This window comes from Rhamphochromis longiceps, linkage group LG20 (genome assembly GCF_057381845.1).
Source record: "Rhamphochromis longiceps isolate RC_006_pf linkage group LG20, R_longiceps_female_GT1.1, whole genome shotgun sequence".
Lineage (NCBI taxonomy): Eukaryota > Metazoa > Chordata > Actinopteri > Cichliformes > Cichlidae > Rhamphochromis > Rhamphochromis longiceps.
The window spans coordinates 2,275,208-2,291,061 of record NC_140576.1 but is presented as its reverse complement, the minus strand read 5'-3'; the positions used below and the strand labels follow the sequence as shown (position 1 = coordinate 2,291,061).

General features: G+C 43.9%; 2 protein-coding genes across 2 annotated transcripts; both read right to left on the bottom strand.

Moving 5' to 3' along the window:
- Nucleotides 1–34: 34 nt before the first annotated feature.
- On the bottom strand, nucleotides 35–2,771 carry slc61a1 (solute carrier family 61 member 1). The gene is made up of 2 exons (XM_085393848.1): nucleotides 2,626–2,771; nucleotides 35–2,268 (listed from the first exon to the last, which is right to left on the bottom strand). The coding sequence occupies exon 2, from the start codon at nucleotides 2,185–2,187 to the stop codon at nucleotides 742–744; it is 1,446 nt and encodes a 481-aa protein (XP_085249974.1). The 5' UTR covers nucleotides 2,188–2,268; nucleotides 2,626–2,771; the 3' UTR covers nucleotides 35–741.
- Nucleotides 2,772–3,270: 499 nt separating this feature from the next.
- Nucleotides 3,271–15,505, bottom strand: nr1d4a (nuclear receptor subfamily 1, group D, member 4a). The gene is made up of 8 exons (XM_085393846.1): nucleotides 14,633–15,505; nucleotides 8,882–9,187; nucleotides 8,693–8,781; nucleotides 8,432–8,576; nucleotides 5,390–5,973; nucleotides 5,113–5,298; nucleotides 4,762–4,972; nucleotides 3,271–4,651 (listed from the first exon to the last, which is right to left on the bottom strand). Exons 1-8 carry the CDS (start codon nucleotides 14,652–14,654, stop codon nucleotides 4,455–4,457), a joined length of 1,740 nt encoding a protein of 579 aa, XP_085249972.1. The 5' UTR covers nucleotides 14,655–15,505; the 3' UTR covers nucleotides 3,271–4,454.
- Nucleotides 15,506–15,854: the final 349 nt, after the last annotated feature.

Here is a 15,854-nt window from a genome sequence, read left to right as displayed (position 1 = left end):
ACCATATGCCACAAAATAGAACTCCCTCCCAATATAATTTAACATATTACAAACACTTTTATTTAAAAGTGTAACACAAAGAGCCATATAAAGAACATCAAAACAGAGCATTTTGCAGATGACACAGGAAAGACATTCAAAGTAAAGCTGCTGCTGCTTGCCTGGTTTAAAGGACACCCCGCCCGCCCCAAAAAAACAAAACAGATCCTGCTCAACATACAGGAACCAATGCACTGCAGAAGAAATAAAAGAAATATAGTAGACACTAACATTCATTTGCTAGTCTACTTACTAGCCATCACCTAATTTCAAATATCCATTCAGGTCTCTTAAGTAAAATCTTTTCAGATTTGTCTTTAAGCATTAGGTGAAGGCTCAGCATCACCAAATCTTCTTGGGATTCTGGCAGGTGAAATCCCTACAGACAGAAACACTTCATCTGGAATAATTAGTGGACTGATACAAAAAGTATCAGCCAAGTTTTCAACAGTTTCATTGACAAATGTTCCCAAAGACATTAACAAAAGTCTGTAACCAATAAACAATAAGGAATCAACATGACATAAAATGTTAAACATTTTTACCAAAACACCCCACAATTTCATTCAACTCTGCTTTTGGCAAAATGTGCACCTAAAAGTAGTCTGGTTGAATATGATGTCTCTAGGTTCAGTTAGACAAAACTGAGATAAAACATTTTAAACCAGACAAGCAAAAGTGGACATGTGGCTGATCGACTTGTTACATTTCCCATTCTGCTCTGTTTCCCTCCAGTCTCAGATCTGTGTCATTTCTACCCAGGGTGAAAAGACTGACCACAGCCATGAGAGCTGCCAGCATCATGACGGCACAGCCTCCAAACATGTGTCTGGTGCCCCCACCACCCTCCCCTCCACCTGTTCCTGATACCTCCCCGTGGAGGGCCAGCAGCCCTAAGCAGGCCAGCAGGTGCAGCGGCAACCGGAACCAGGCCAGCACACCGGCCCGCTTCTCCTCTGGGATCACCCTGCCCTGAAGAAAGCTGAAGGCAGGGAAATAGAGACCACAGGCCAGCTCCAGGAGCAGGAAGGCCAGAAAGGATTCATGAGGTCTAGGTTGTCCTGGGGCAGTGGAAAAGGTTAGCATAAAGAAAGAGAAGAAGGCCATCAGCACAGCAAGGCAGAGTACGTGCCCAGGCTGTAGACGGTATTGGGTTGAGGTGGCTAGGCGGTATAGCGAGGACCCAACCATGCTGGCAGCCATCAGGCAAGAGAAGACTATTCCTAAAGGAGGCCCATGAGGGTCCAGTACTGGGGTCCACAGAAAAACAAAAATGTAGAGGACACTTTCAAACAGAGCCTGGACTCCCCCCAAGAGCATGACTCTCCTGTCTGACAGTAGGCAGCGCAGCCCCTCGTGGCAGCTGCGTGAGAACCGTGCTTTTGCAGACAAATGGGTCACACCTCCATTTGGAGTGCCAGTGAGCAGAGTCTGTTTGTCTACTTCAGGAACCCCTTGAGCCTCTTCTTTGCCCCAGTCAGTCAGGACTACCCAGCCACAGCAAGCCAGACAGGGGACTGCCAGGAGAAAGGGGGCTACTGGCCCAAGGTGGAGCCACTCAGCCAGTAAGTTAGCCACCAGCCCTGCACCCACTGCGAGTCCGTGGTTCCAGGTAGCAGCTTTGGTGAAGGTGCTGGGGATCCACTCCTTGGGAAAATCATGGACATCAACATGTCGGTGCACGTACCAGGCTTCAAATGTGGTTGCTAGCAGGGATGTGGACAGTCCCCCCAAGATGCGGCCCACAATCAAAACAAAGTAGTCTCTGGAAAGCTTGGTGAGACAGCAAGCAGAGTATGACAAGCAGAACAGAAGACAGGTCTGCCTGCGGCCCAAAGCCTGAGGGAGCCAGCCTGCAAAAGGAGCAAAGAGAACACAAGAGGCCAGACCACATACATACAAAATGGATATTTGGGATTCCAGGAAGCTGTAGTGGAGGTAAAGTTTGTAGAGATAAGGACCCTGGAGCCAGTCTGCCCACAAAGCCAGAAGGTATGCCCTGAGGAATATTGTCTGGAAGCCACGGAAAGCTGGGTTGGCTACAGCTGTAGGGGTGGACTGAGGTGGGGTGACGCGGCGTGCCGTAAGCTCGAGGCCAACGCACAGGGCAAGCAGGAAAACTATGGCAAGATACGCTGTCACCAACATGCTGTCATGAAATGCTCCCACTGGAGGTCAAAGCTGAGGTCTCGGGGGATTTGCAGCACTTTTCTTTCTGTTTCTCAGCGCCTGCGGACAGACAAAGTGGCCAAAATATTACAGACAGACGAGTGTTCATGAGTCAGGAACTCGGCATCGTCATTCTTGCTTAACTTGGAAAAACCCAAAACATTTTGACAACAACAACAGGTCCAGGTAGATATGGCACCGTAACTTCAATCTTACCTACGTCAATGATTAAACCGCTAACTTACGACAGTTAAGTCGCTCAAAACAAGCAGATAATTATCAGCAAACAGATGTACCTGCATGCTATTGTTGTTTAGCTAAGGCTAGCCTGTGAGCTAACCTGCCACTAATATGAACAGCTCGTGCTGGCTTCCCCCCGTTTGCTCTATTCTATCATTTTTATGTGACAGAGCTTACCGTAACGTTTAACAGTGGTCCCATATTATTATTACTGAGGCTAAAACGATGACGGCATGTGAAGCGATTAAGTGACAGCAAATGATACGTGGAAGTGAGCACTCGCTAGCACACCATCCGCTTCCGGGATCCGCTGTACATTATTCTACCAGAAGGTGGCACCCTTACTTCACTTTGTTGGGGAGAAGGTTGTGCTTCTAGACATCTTGTATTGCAAATTTATAATCTATCTTTTCCATTGCAATTGACAGTCTACATAGGTACTGTAAAGTTGCTTACAGCTAATGTAATAATAGCCTAATTTATTAATGCAGTCTGCTAGCAATAAATTATCTAACGTTCACATAATTGCACAATGTATAAACTTGGTTAACACACTCACAGCATACTGCCAGTGTACAGTGTTGCACAACTACGGGCCTAATTACTCAACATAGCCTATGTTTCTTTTCTAAACTGATATTTCCCACACAAATGTTTACAAAAAAGACACAGAGGCAGAATAATACATAATTCCAACTTTATATCATTGTATCATTTCTATTTAGGAAGAAAAATGTACAAAATGTACAAGATGTGCTCAATCAGCCATAATCAAACAAGCAAACAGTGAGATGACCAATCAAATTAGATCTCTCACCCAAAGAAAATATTTCTTGTGTTTGTATGACAAACATTGGGGCCAGAGGAAGGGTGCATGTGGAGTGAATGCTGGTGATTTCAGGGATTATGCTGGTTTGTTACATCATCTAATATAGCAGGAGGAGTGTCTAAGCTGTTTGAGAATCCCTACTACACATTCTCCTGAGCAAAGCTCCCTTGGCATAGCCAGATCCCCACCAAATACAGGAAGGTCATTACATTCTTCTTCATTACACCAAACTCATATGTCTGATCCATCATATCAGTTCAATAATCGATACATCAACATTGGGTAACATAATATTTACAGCAACAAAAAATAAACACAGGAACTACAAAACCCCATGTGCACTCCATCGGTCTAGATGTGATACGGTACAGTGACAGACATTATGTTTTTGTGAAATAATATTATAATCGTGCTGTCTTATCACGATGACACATTTAAATTCAAGGTGAGCCAAATGTTTTCTGGAAGGTTAGTCAAAACTTAGAAAGAGACTGCATCCTGTCATGTGCAGGTTAAAGCAGGGATCCCATTCCAGTACTGATGCAGATTGCATGTTTGTAAAACAGTGACACACAAGTGCCTTAACATTTCAGGTATCACTATGTATTATATACAGATTCCCTTTTTCTTAAACACAAACTGACACATGGTCAATCATTACCAGTGGTCCCTAAGTAAAAAAAATTTCATATACAACATCCATCATTTAGCGGCTGCTTAGTGATGGTCTGTTAATACTGTATGACTTGCGGAATAAACAGAAGTGAACTGGCTTTTATTCTTAAGTATACAGGATATAATGAGCAAGTGCACAAATGATTTTTTCTTTTTCCAGAACGGTGCTAGTAACTCTACACAATGATTTAATCTTTTTCTTTTTAACTGAACAATGTCTCTCAAGTGGTGTGGAGGTTTATGCGTGTACATGAGTTTGTTTTTATTGTATTGTATTTTTTCCTCTCAAAACATTGCATGACGATCAACAGCAATTCAAAATATGTATGTAGCCCTCATTTATCCTTTTCAAAACAACACTCATCAATTGCACAATTCCTTGTTCCTCAATATTGAAGGAAGTCCTGCCCTTGGAAGATAATATCTGTATGTGTGTATGTACTGTGTATTTTTCTGTGTGAAATAGTCTTTTTCCTGTGCAGTCTGTGAAAGAGGGGACTTCTTAAGGATCAATGCGAAAGGCCAACAGTTTGTCAGAGTGCAGGTTGTTGAGGGTGCGGAGGTCTGGAAGGCGCAGAAGCAGCTTGGAGAAGAGGGTGGTATCATCTGGACGACGGCGAGTGATCAGTGAACGCAGGGCGCGGATAAGGCCCTCCTGTAGCTGCTCCACGGCCCTCGTGTCCGAAATGCCGGAACGGTCTGAGGAACACAGAGCATACCGGTGTGAGTGATTTGAAACAGTTAGCACGTTGTGGATTCATTATCGAACTGTCACTGCGGTGCAGCATTTGTAACTGTTGTTCTCTAACCTGCAGAGACCAGCACCACGGCCATGAAGAGAGCCATTTCATCAGGCTCTAGTCCCAGAGAACTCAACTTCTCACTGAATTCAAACATTGCATCCAGCAGAGAGCCCATGCCCAAGGCACGCAAAGTGGGCAGCGGGTAAGTTTGGCCATTCAGGAATGTCACTGTATGCTCCCCAGCATTGAACAAGGTGCAGAACCTCACCATCAGAACCTTAACACGCAAGAAATGGTGAAAAAAGACGAAAACAAAAAGATAAACGTGAGACAAATGCTTTAGCCAAAAACACATCTGGACACATTATGATGCATTTATCATTACCAAAATGTATAACTGAAAATGTATGTCATTACCTGGAAGGTGCCTGATTTTAGCAGCATGACCTGGTCCTGTTGGCTAAGCTCCTGAAATCCTGGGATGCCTTTAGCAAATTCTACAACCTCCTTGACAGCAGGGGTGAAACACTGAGAGAAAGACTCCCATATCTCCTGACTTGTGCGTTCTGCCCCTGACACAGGGCACGCGTTGAGAGGACAGGCCTTTGAAAAGACAAAAAACATCAAGTCATAAATAGCTTGTCGAATAATGAATCATACAGCAGTCCTAATTCAGCGAGCGTCTTGTACTTACCAGCACTTTAGCTCCTGGAGCTAACTTCCATGGGCAGGAGGGCTGATTTTGGGTACTGCCTGCAATGCGGAAACTGTCATGATTGGCAGAGCTTCCCCTTTGAGGTATTGTAGCATTTGACTTGTTGTGATTCTGATTTGATGACACTAAATAGGTATACCGATTGCTGTCCATATTGTTAAATGCAGGTTGGTTGTGATTAGAGGAGACTGGGCATACACTGGCGGGGGTAACTGGGCAAGACTGATAACTCTGAGCTGAGGAGGGGTGAGATGAAACTTGAGGAAAATTGCCATCCTGAGAAAAGGGAGATGTGTTGTTGTTGTTGTTGTTGGAGATGATGTTGCCTGACTTGGATGCTCGCTCCTGGTTGCTGCTGTTGCTGGTGAAGATGTCACGATAGGCTCTGGAAATGGCTCCAATGGCCTCTTTTGAGGTACCGTCGTCTGTGTTGGTGGGATTTTCCCTCACTGAAGGGGAGTCCATGTCCATGGCAGCCGACTCATTTAGACTGTTCATGTAGCTCTGCATCTCATCCAGAAGTCGCTGCTTCTCTCTCTTAGGGATACGGCCAAAACGCACCGCTAAGGAAGATACAAGCAGAAGAGAAAAGGTTAGGTTCCTGTCACCGACAGCACGGGCAATCCCAGTAAATGTTTGTTTTGTGCTTTTCATTTCTCCGTTCTTGTCTTTTTCTAAATAAATGGTAATCCTTTTTCTTATTTGATCAAATACAATAATCCAAATCAGCAGCTCAACAACAACGAAAGTTACAAATTAATTCATAGATTTATTCATTTTTATCAAGAGATAAAAACTCGCAGCTTAACATGCTTAAACTGTTTACAGTGATTTCAAGGTGAATCACACAAGTGGGGAGATGAAAATTTCCTTTTCTTCATCCATACCCCCCCCCCCCACCCCCCTTCTCACAGTAACCATCAGCTGGAGAGGCTATTTATAGACCCCCTGCTGCCATCTGCCTCATCCTCTCCTCTATCCACCACTATCGTCTTCCTCTACTGCTCCCTCCCTCCATTTGTAAGTAGGGCAGTGGGGCAACATCGGCATGATGTCACTGGCACTGAGATCGTGAGAAGGAGAAGTATGAGAGTGGTGGGCTTGAAGAGTTGAGGAGACAGAAGTGAGAGCATGAAGAAGACTGACACGAGGGATGGCGATGCTGGAAAATGACTGTGTGTGCGTGGCGCTCCTGTTGTGCAGTCATACTGTCAAACTGTGAGGACTTGCCTCCCTTTTGGGGACAAAAGTACTCATCATGTAAATCATATAATTATAAGGTCAAGATTTGACTAAGGTGAAGGGAGGATTAAGGTCTGAACCGAGCAAGTTGTGGTTATTGTATTCTCTATTCTGGGTAGTGCATGTCACCAGGAAGCGAATGCAAGTGAAGAAGTGTGTGTTAGATAAAAATGGTACATCTTCAAAGACTTGAAAGTAGAGCACACGCGATTTCTTTTATAAAGCATATAAGTGGTATAGTGGTGTATACATATATGTATTTATATATATATCAGTTGCATACTGCATACAACCACAATTTAGAATAAAAAACAGAATGACAATAACTGTGCAAAACTGAGTGATCAAGAGTAGTTGTAGTAGTAGTTTGCAGGATATACTAAAGAAGCTTTTGTAATCTGCAGAGTAACTTGATGAGGATGTGGCCAATAACGTAACATGAGCTTAATCCCTGTCATCATGGTTTAAAAAGAAGCAAATGCACACTACTGAGCTGCATATGCAAATTATGTTGAAAGGCATTTTAAAATCTAACCAGAAGGAAGAAACCTAAAGAAACTTTCCTGTATTCTGTCTGATTACGGGAAGAAAAGTGTGCCACCATGCCAACGGACTTCAATATTTGCCTATATTGCAGCGCCAGAGTCACACAGCTGCCTGGTGTGAAATCAGGGTGTACTATTTATTGTGGGCTGCAGTCAGTTGCCTGCGGTTTTCCTGTTTTCGTAATGCTTGAAACTGAGCAAAAAGGGGTTTCTAGGTTGTGGTCCTTAACGCATTCAAAAATCTCCCGTAAGAGGGTCAACCTGAATGTTCTCTCATTTGGATGCATTTTGCCACCGTCTTTTTTTTCTTTTCTTTGCTGTGCACCAAAAGTGTCAAGCACATGCAGAAATAACACTAACCTCTTTACTAGATTAGGCAATGCAGAGTACTGGAGGGTGGAGATAAGCAGAAACCATACTGAGAGGAAGAAAACAGGCAAACTACACCAAGTAGGTCATGATGTATGAGTACACTATAGGGCTGATTCTGTATTGTTTTTCTAGGTCAGCCCAACTGTTTTCTTAATTTGTGGTGATAGGTGATCAATCACTGTTCAGCTTTCAGAGCCAGAATGAGGTGAAAGGAGTGTTACGCCTGAAAAATTCTGTCATAACGATGGTTTCTGCATCCCTTGCTTAATTGTTGCCCTGTCCCTTATTAATTGCAGTAAGATGTTCTATGGGCATACACAAGGTAATCACGTTGACCCTGTTCCAATTTCCTAAAATAATTCCTGTGTTTGCTGCAGTTTTCCCGATGATAGATAGCTTTAGGGACTTCAAGGTTCCTCTACTCATAAATCACTGTCTGAGGGAGAGATGTAAGGGGAGCTGAGGGAACATAGTGGGTACATATAAGGGGGAGGGGCTGCACTGAACAAGAGCATAGAGGTAGGTGTTGGTGGATGCTGCAAAGGGCAGCAGAAAGACACTTAGTAACTTAAAAAGAGTGATACAAAGCCAGATGGTACTTACAGGCAGTGCAGTGACAAAGTAGGAGGGCAAGACAGGTGCAAGTCTTCCTACAAACTGAGTGACTGAGCTACTGGCATGATGACCTCAAAAGTCTTCCTGCATTACATTTTTCACTCAGACCTACATATCAGTACTGCACCACTTTCTGTGTGCCCATTTCCCTGCTGCTTTGGCTAATCAGAGCACTGTGGTATTCTGGCAGAAGAGCGAGAGGAGAAATTTCAGTAAAATAAAATAAAAATATGTCAGGATGTCTCACCATCTCTTGACATGCCGACAGAGAGGCATTTCTTGAAACGGCAGTGCTGGCACCGGTTCCGATTCATCCGCATGATCAGACAGTTCTCATTCTTCACGCACATCTTGTAGTTGATGTTTTGCTGGATGCTGCGTCGGAAAAACCCCTGACACAAACAGACATGTTTACATATATACCATGTGAAACCAGGGCACAAAAAAATCAACACATATATGAAATATTCCACAGTTTTTTCACATTTCTTTCTGATTATTGCCTTACCTTGCATCCCTCGCATGCATGCACTCCATAGTGGAAACCAGATGCAATGTCGCCACAGACTTTGCAAAGCAAGACCATTCCACCTGTCTCTGAGGAAGGAAAGTGAACTGTGAGATAAGCTGCAAAAACACACACATACGTATATGAAGGAATAAATATTTATGCATATCGATAGTTAGGAAAACTTACTGGTGAAAGTTCCCGGGAATCCGCATGGCCTTTTCCCCGCAATGGGGTGTGCATAGGAATGCTGTGGAGTAGCTGCTGGTGTTGAGGGGCCACTATAGACCTCTGGGAATTGGAACACCAGTTTGGAGGATGGAGTGTTGCACCCAGCTGCCCTTTGTTTCAATGCCCCAATCTCCGTGAAGGTAACCTCCTCTGGAGATGAGGGCTGGGAGTGTGAAGAAGGTGATTGTGTCTGGTATCCACTGGAAGGGCTGCCAGGGCTGGGACTGGCACTGCCAGAGGAGCCAGCATACAGGATTACTCCTCCTGAAGAGAAAGAATGGAGATGTTCACATAAAAAGACTTTAAAAAAAATATAGCCTTGTTTAAATTTGGCTGGATTAGATGATTTATAAATTAAAAAAAAAAAAAATCTGGCTACCCATAATTGCTTAGAAAACCTGCAGGGCTACTTTATAGATGTGGATGTGTTGTGATGTAATGTTGCACAATCTGTGGACAGCGGCTCTGAGTATCTGCAGCGACGTCGCTGCACGCTGAGTGTAATAGGCGTAATGGTGCGCTCAAGAGGATAAAGTGGGCGCTAAAAAGACTGCCGATGGCACAGCAACGAATCAGAGAGACGTACACTAGAAGAATCACTTAAAAATAATTCTTGCGTCATGCAGTCTTAAAGCACCTGTAAATATTAGCGGATTCTTTTTTGTCATTCAACTGTGGCTGTTTCCGAACTTTCGTTTCTCTCTCGCTCTCTCACTTCTAGTCAGGCGTTGTGGATGAGCGGAGACACGACCTCACGTGTCTGCGGGGTCTGCTGCCTCCTCCGCTCCAATAATAGCCTCGCTCCCCTGGCACCGTGCCCAGCGCCAGCTAACAGCACGACACCTGACCGCCGCCTCACATGCGTGGACTCCTGACACGGTTACTGGCCGAACCAAATCCGCAGTCTCGTGTTGAAATCTAACACAATTTGAAGTCAGATCTGTGTTTATAAACATACGCTGAATGGGACAGCCCCCAACCGCCGCCACCCTCACTCACTGAGCGTGAGGTAGCAGCGAGCCTCTGCTACTGTCGTTCCACAGTAGAAGAATGTGAGTCACGTTTTTGTTTTCTGTTTTGTTTTCTGTTTTTTTTTTTTTTTTGTGCAAAGGTAAAACCTCGATTTTGTGGTTTGGACTGCCGTAATAACAAGGCAGTGTGCAGCAGAGTCGACTAGAGACACATTCAAGATTACAAATTAGGCTCTGTACGCACTTATTTCAGTATTAAAAGCAGTCTAAAAAATATGTTTCCAACTTAAAACTCTTTTTTTTTCAAACTTGCACATGCAGCTGAGAGTGGCACACTGGTTTTCGCTGAATGTGCCTGGAGACCGATCCCTTTGCTGCGAACAGCATTTGTTTAGCGCAAATGTTTTGATAATCCTTCCACCAGCACGTGTTGGAGGATTTGTTGACTCATGCCAGAGTCATAGACAGATCCAGCAGACCAGACCTGAGCCTCACCTCCTTGTGAGCCTACACGCAGACAGTGAATGCCCAGTCCACGCCGACTCACTCCACCCAAACACATTGCATGTCCACCTGAAGACTCACATGTACAGTAGCCTTGTGTTTATGAATGACCCCCTCCCGAGCCACTGTACTGTGAACGCTGTTAATGAATAATCCGTTTCTGCTTTTGAATAGTGGTGCAGGAAGTGTCCAAGCAGGCTGTGAAGTGCTGCTGTAATTCATTTCTGTTCTACACATAGATTTTCGTTTAAAAGATAAAACTCTATCTTTCATCTTATGCAAATAGTCCATTAGGAGGGTTATTAAAGATCTGTAATACATACAGGAATGTATTGATCTACTGATTGCAAACACAGGTAATGCAACTCCTGCAAGGCTACATGCCATATTAAAGCACCTGAACCAAACTCCAGTTTTGTCTGATCCTGTGCCTTGCACAGGATTTCCCACGTACTCAGAGGATTTCCATGCACCTTGCTACAACGTGCACAAGATTCCCACAATTCAGGTCAACGCAGACAGCATCAATTGAGGACGCGGTCACTGCCCATCTTAAGTTTAGTGTACCCGTGCAAACGCTAATCTGCCTGGGACCAGAAAGCAGGCAGAGAAACGTGAGCACTGGATCCTCCACAGGCGGTCTCTCTCTCCCTTCTGTTTCCCTCTTTATCTCTTACTTTCACTGGCTGAAGTGGATAGAAGCACAGTTAAAGTGACTACAGTCATAATTTTTCCCCTGGGGGTAAAGTTTCTAAATATAGATCCCGACTTTCTGGGAAAATATTATTTTTTTTTATTAGTATTATTCTAAAACAGAAAATATGCAGGTCTCTGCGGCCAATGAAATGAGTTTGTGCTATGCTGAACACAGTTTCTACTTGGGTTGTTTGCAGAAGACTTTGTTACCTCGGGCTCGTGAAAGTAGGTCAATATCGCAGGAACTTGATAGAATTGTGTCTATGTGCCTCTAGCAGCTCTCTCGAAACTGGTGCCGCATCACACAGCAGCTCTGGCTCATGCAATTAAGAGGGCGAGCTGTATTAGAGTATCACAGTGGGTGGCTATGGCCTATTTTAGAGACCCCAAGAATATGATTCGTCGTGTAACATCCTGTCTTGTTTCAGTCTGTTCTGTGGTCTTGATAAAGCGTCGGTTTCATTGCTATGCAAGCTTTCAGCATTTTAACAGTCACGTTCCACTCCAAACGCACGATGAATGCACGAGTGCCCTGAACCGATTCGTCGGGGACAGATGTTGCAGAATCAAAATCGACTCAGCTTTGTACCACACTGCAAGCTCGCACTGATTTAAATGAAAGGAGGGGCGGTGTTCAGTAGAAGCAAGTGGTGCATGAGGCGGGGAAACGTGACCAGAGAGAAAAGAGTTAACGTGTGGAATTGCTGACCCACTGACCAAGCTCTGCCTCACCACCACCGCAGGCGGCATCGTCAACACAGAAGCGTCCGTGAGAGCGGGGTAGCGGCAGGAGGAGGGCCCGGATATCTCACGCGTCGCACGCGGCTCTGCAAGGGAAGCCACGTGAGGAGGGCTTTTTGACAGGGCTTTCACCGGGAAGATGTGAAGCGTGCGCTCCAGCCGGGAGCCAGAGCTTCTACAGTCCGCCAGAGGCTTATAATTAAAGAGCCAAATTAAATAGAGCAGCATGTTATGCGGCAGGGTGGTCTGACCGCGCACCAGCAGCAGCAGCAGCAGCAGCAGCACAGCCGGGCGGTGCAACTAAGTTTAAAACAGCAGGGCGAAAACTGTGTGTCAGTGTGTGACCAGACCAAAGTATCTCGGAGAAAATTCGCGTGAAGATAGAAACACGTTTAATTCAAAATCCATCTGTTTGTGATTAGTCATGCCCTGGGATGTTAAATGTAATTGTTTTCTTTTATTTGGCTGAGTCTTAATTTATAACCAGAGGACTGGTTCACTTGTAACTCAGGTCAGCTGCACCACTCAGCATCTTCCATTCTGAGTGGTGCAGCGATACAGGCTGCTGACAAGAAATTGGCCTATATTGTGATAGGGCTACTCATATTTTTGAGGACACAGGTGTCTTACTTTGGGATACACATTTTTTCCTGAGTTTGAAACGTCTTCTAGCCTATTTATATGGCCTATTTTCCCCCCATACTTCAAAAATAATGGGGTTGGATTACTATCTAGCAAATGTTTAAGCACTGAGGACATAATGTTGACAAAAACGGGGCTTTTTGTCTGAATGTTTGTGCCAGTTAGTCAGCCTTAGCACCAACGCACTCTTTTACAGCCAATGGCGAAAAATGGTTTGAATACTTTAATGATGCTGAAAATATTGCAGAAGATCTCCACCAGGGGCGTGCCAGAGGACGGTTTAGAGAGGAAACTAAAGTCCCTGAAGTTAAGCAGTGAAGGGCATAGAACTTCTTCTTTTTCTCCAATTTTGCTTACACCATCTGGTTATCATTTGACGGCTAAATGCGAGCAAACATTGTAGCTATGTACTATTATAGTGCTACAGAGCTGTCATTGCAGGTGTCATAAAACGTTTTCTGACTTCCACACCCTGGTCCAACTGCCTTTAAAAAAAAAAAAAGAGCTGATGTGAATACTAATGTTGATAAATACTTTCCAATGCGTTCCCAACCATTTGTATGTTATTATATGCTCCAAATATTAGTTTTTACTGATTTATATTTCCCCAATAATTGGCCCTGTGTAACCTGTTCCAGCTGACTGTAGCCTACTCCCCTACATTATGTTTACTAGTATTACATAACAAGCCTGCTAAGCTATATATCGTGAATTTGGGTCTATTATTTGAGTTATAAGATCTTTTATGTATGAATAAATTATTGCATTAACCTTTGGGTGAATGCCTCCTTCACATGCAACAACTCACTCACTCAGTCTGTAACTCATTCTTCAACAGCCTTGGCAATTGGAGGCATGTGGTTATAATAATGTTTATAGCTTTGTTTAGATGACTGAACTCATAAATCTAATTATGTTTGGTCCCAATAACATTATTGAAATATTAAAGGTCAAGCCAATGTGGTTACCATTTGAAGTATTAAGGGCTACAAAATGAGGAAAAAGTGGGATGTCATTAAAGACATTTTATTTTATTAATTGAACAAATAAATAAGAAAAATATAAATAAACAGTTAAATAAAGATATAAAAACTTTTGGAAAAACCTTCTGCTTCACTGCTTCTGCCTCTTGGACAGACAAACAACAAAACTCAGCACCCCAATCTTTGTTTTTATCGGCTGAGTAATACTACAGCTAATATATGATTATTCATCTATTTACTCTGGCCCACTTTATCAGTGAAATCTCAAAGTCATAACACAGTTAGTGGGTTCGTTTCCAGTTCTATTGCACAGGGTGCGTCCATCACCTGTGCCAGAACGTGACCGTGGCTGTTGTAAATGATTCACCGTCAATTAGGAGAGGGAAGCAGAGAGCATGTGCACCCTTGACTGATCTCGAGAAAACGCTGCTTAATACCACTTAACGGATAAAGGTCCTTCCATTATCAGCCTTTATATTGTAGGCACTCCAGCAATGGCTTTGATAAAGGAAAACAGGCACGCCCCCTACGCCAAACAGTGTTTTTCTGCATGATATGACAGGGCTGCAGTTTAAATTCTGGCATGACAGATTATGATTACAGTGCCGGCCAACATACTGTAACTCCACGTGAGTTTGTTTTCGTGGGGAGAAACAGGAAGTGGCCAGCCTCCCTTCAGTCCCGAGCGGCTCACCTTCCCAGGCGTTGTTGCGCTCGGACATTTGAACGATGCACAGCAACGTCCTGGTAGCTTTGCATGTTTGACCTTTAAATTCACAGTCTTAATTAAAACCACTCAGCTCAGAAATGAGTAAAATACAAAACCCTCAAAATTAAAGTTCATCCACTCGTTGCTGCATGTAATGATAAAAAAAATCGCCACAAGTAAAAATGAATGAATAAATAAATAAATCAGTGGTTTGCACAATTATTAAAGCAGTGGGATATCGCATTTCTGTGATGTATTCATTTAAGCTCTGCTTCATTTCAATCAAAATCAGCTCTGTTTTACACTTAATAACACATTATGATCAAATCGAGCTGAATTGCTATCGTTTATTGATCGCTGGTACCAACATGAATGAATATCCATCAGTCGTTCAGTTCTAACTTTTGTCATAATCACCATTGCTAGACATTTGCAGCACGCCAAACATAAAATAGAATCTTACCACCGCCGGGGCTGTTATCCATTTCTCTCTTGTGGATGATTAAACCTCTGGATAAACTTGATAGCAGACCTCCGTGAATGTCACGTCACTAGACTGGAGCAAAAGTCTTTTAAAGGCAGACGAGAAAGTCAAAAAAGAGTTTTGCGCAAAACACCTGCTCCATAGAGCGCAAAAATAGGAAGCACTGATTGGAAAGAGTCCAGTGGTGGTGAAGTTGTTGTTTTTTCTTCTTCTGTAATCTGTAGGTGATTCAGTAGATGGCACCTCTTTTCTGTTAGATCTGAATTAGTCACACTGGTCTCCACCAATGATACCTGGATACCTTCTGCTCTCTGAGTACTGCACCTCTAGCTCTAGCGCGCGTGATGTTGCACAACCGAAGATTAAACTATTCTCACGAATTCCAGGAAAGTGGAGTCAGCATATCCTTGAACACACTGTCGGACTTGACACAAGCTGCACACCCACTGATACAAACACCCACATCAATCACGTTGCAGGTGAGTAGGAAATGTGACCGCCTTTTCCGTTCTCCCCAACTTGTGTTGTGGCTGTTTGTGTAGGATTTGGCTCACTCTTTGTATGTAGCGGAGTCCCGTCTCTCCCTCTCTCTCCTTCACGCTCTTGTGCGTTTTCATTGGCGGGGATCCGGGGCTGAGGGGAGTTTGATGCGCTTATTCGAGTGTGGTGTGTGTTCAGTAAAGCCACGCTACATGTGCGCGGTGCATGTGCCGGAGAGAGCGCTGCCCTACTGATACACATTTTATGCAAAATACAGAGCGTGTGGTGAGGAGGGATGGAGAGATTGGAGGATGGAGCACATGGACAAGAGGCGTGGCTCACCGTGACTGCTCTGACAAGCAGCGCCGCAAACGGATGGTAAACATCGAGACATGCCAAACATCATGCAAATGCCAAGTCCAAAGCGCATGTGCCAGGGGAAAATGTAGACGCGCGAGTGGACTTATGAACAACATGCTCATTGAGGAGACCACGTGCGAACACAAAGCATTTGTCAAAATTGGAATTTCAGCAAAATGTGGATCCTGTGCGCTTGTGATATATTCGCGTTTTGTTTTTTTTTGCCCGTGGCTTGCGTGTGAGGGTGAATTATTGCATCAATGCCTTATTATTGTTATTATTAATAGTTAAAATAAGTTTCTAAATTGGTTGGGGACAACAAATTGTCGATAGTGCAGTCGTTGAACATTAGCTTTGAACA

Excerpts from the sequence above, each read along its gene's own strand:
- nr1d4a (XM_085393846.1), bottom strand. The coding sequence starts at position 14,654 with ATGGATAACAGCCCCGGCGGTG. Across the intron at positions 5,299-5,389 it reads CTCCAGGAGCTAAAGTGCTG|GCCTGTCCTCTCAACGCGTG; the intron begins GTAAGTACAAGA and ends GTCTTTTCAAAG. Across the intron at positions 4,652-4,761 it reads CGTGGTGCTGGTCTCTGCAG|ACCGTTCCGGCATTTCGGAC; the intron begins GTTAGAGAACAA and ends TGTGTTCCTCAG.
- slc61a1 (XM_085393848.1), bottom strand. The coding sequence starts at position 2,187 with ATGTTGGTGACAGCGTATCTTGCCATAGTTTTCCTGCTTGCCCTGTGC.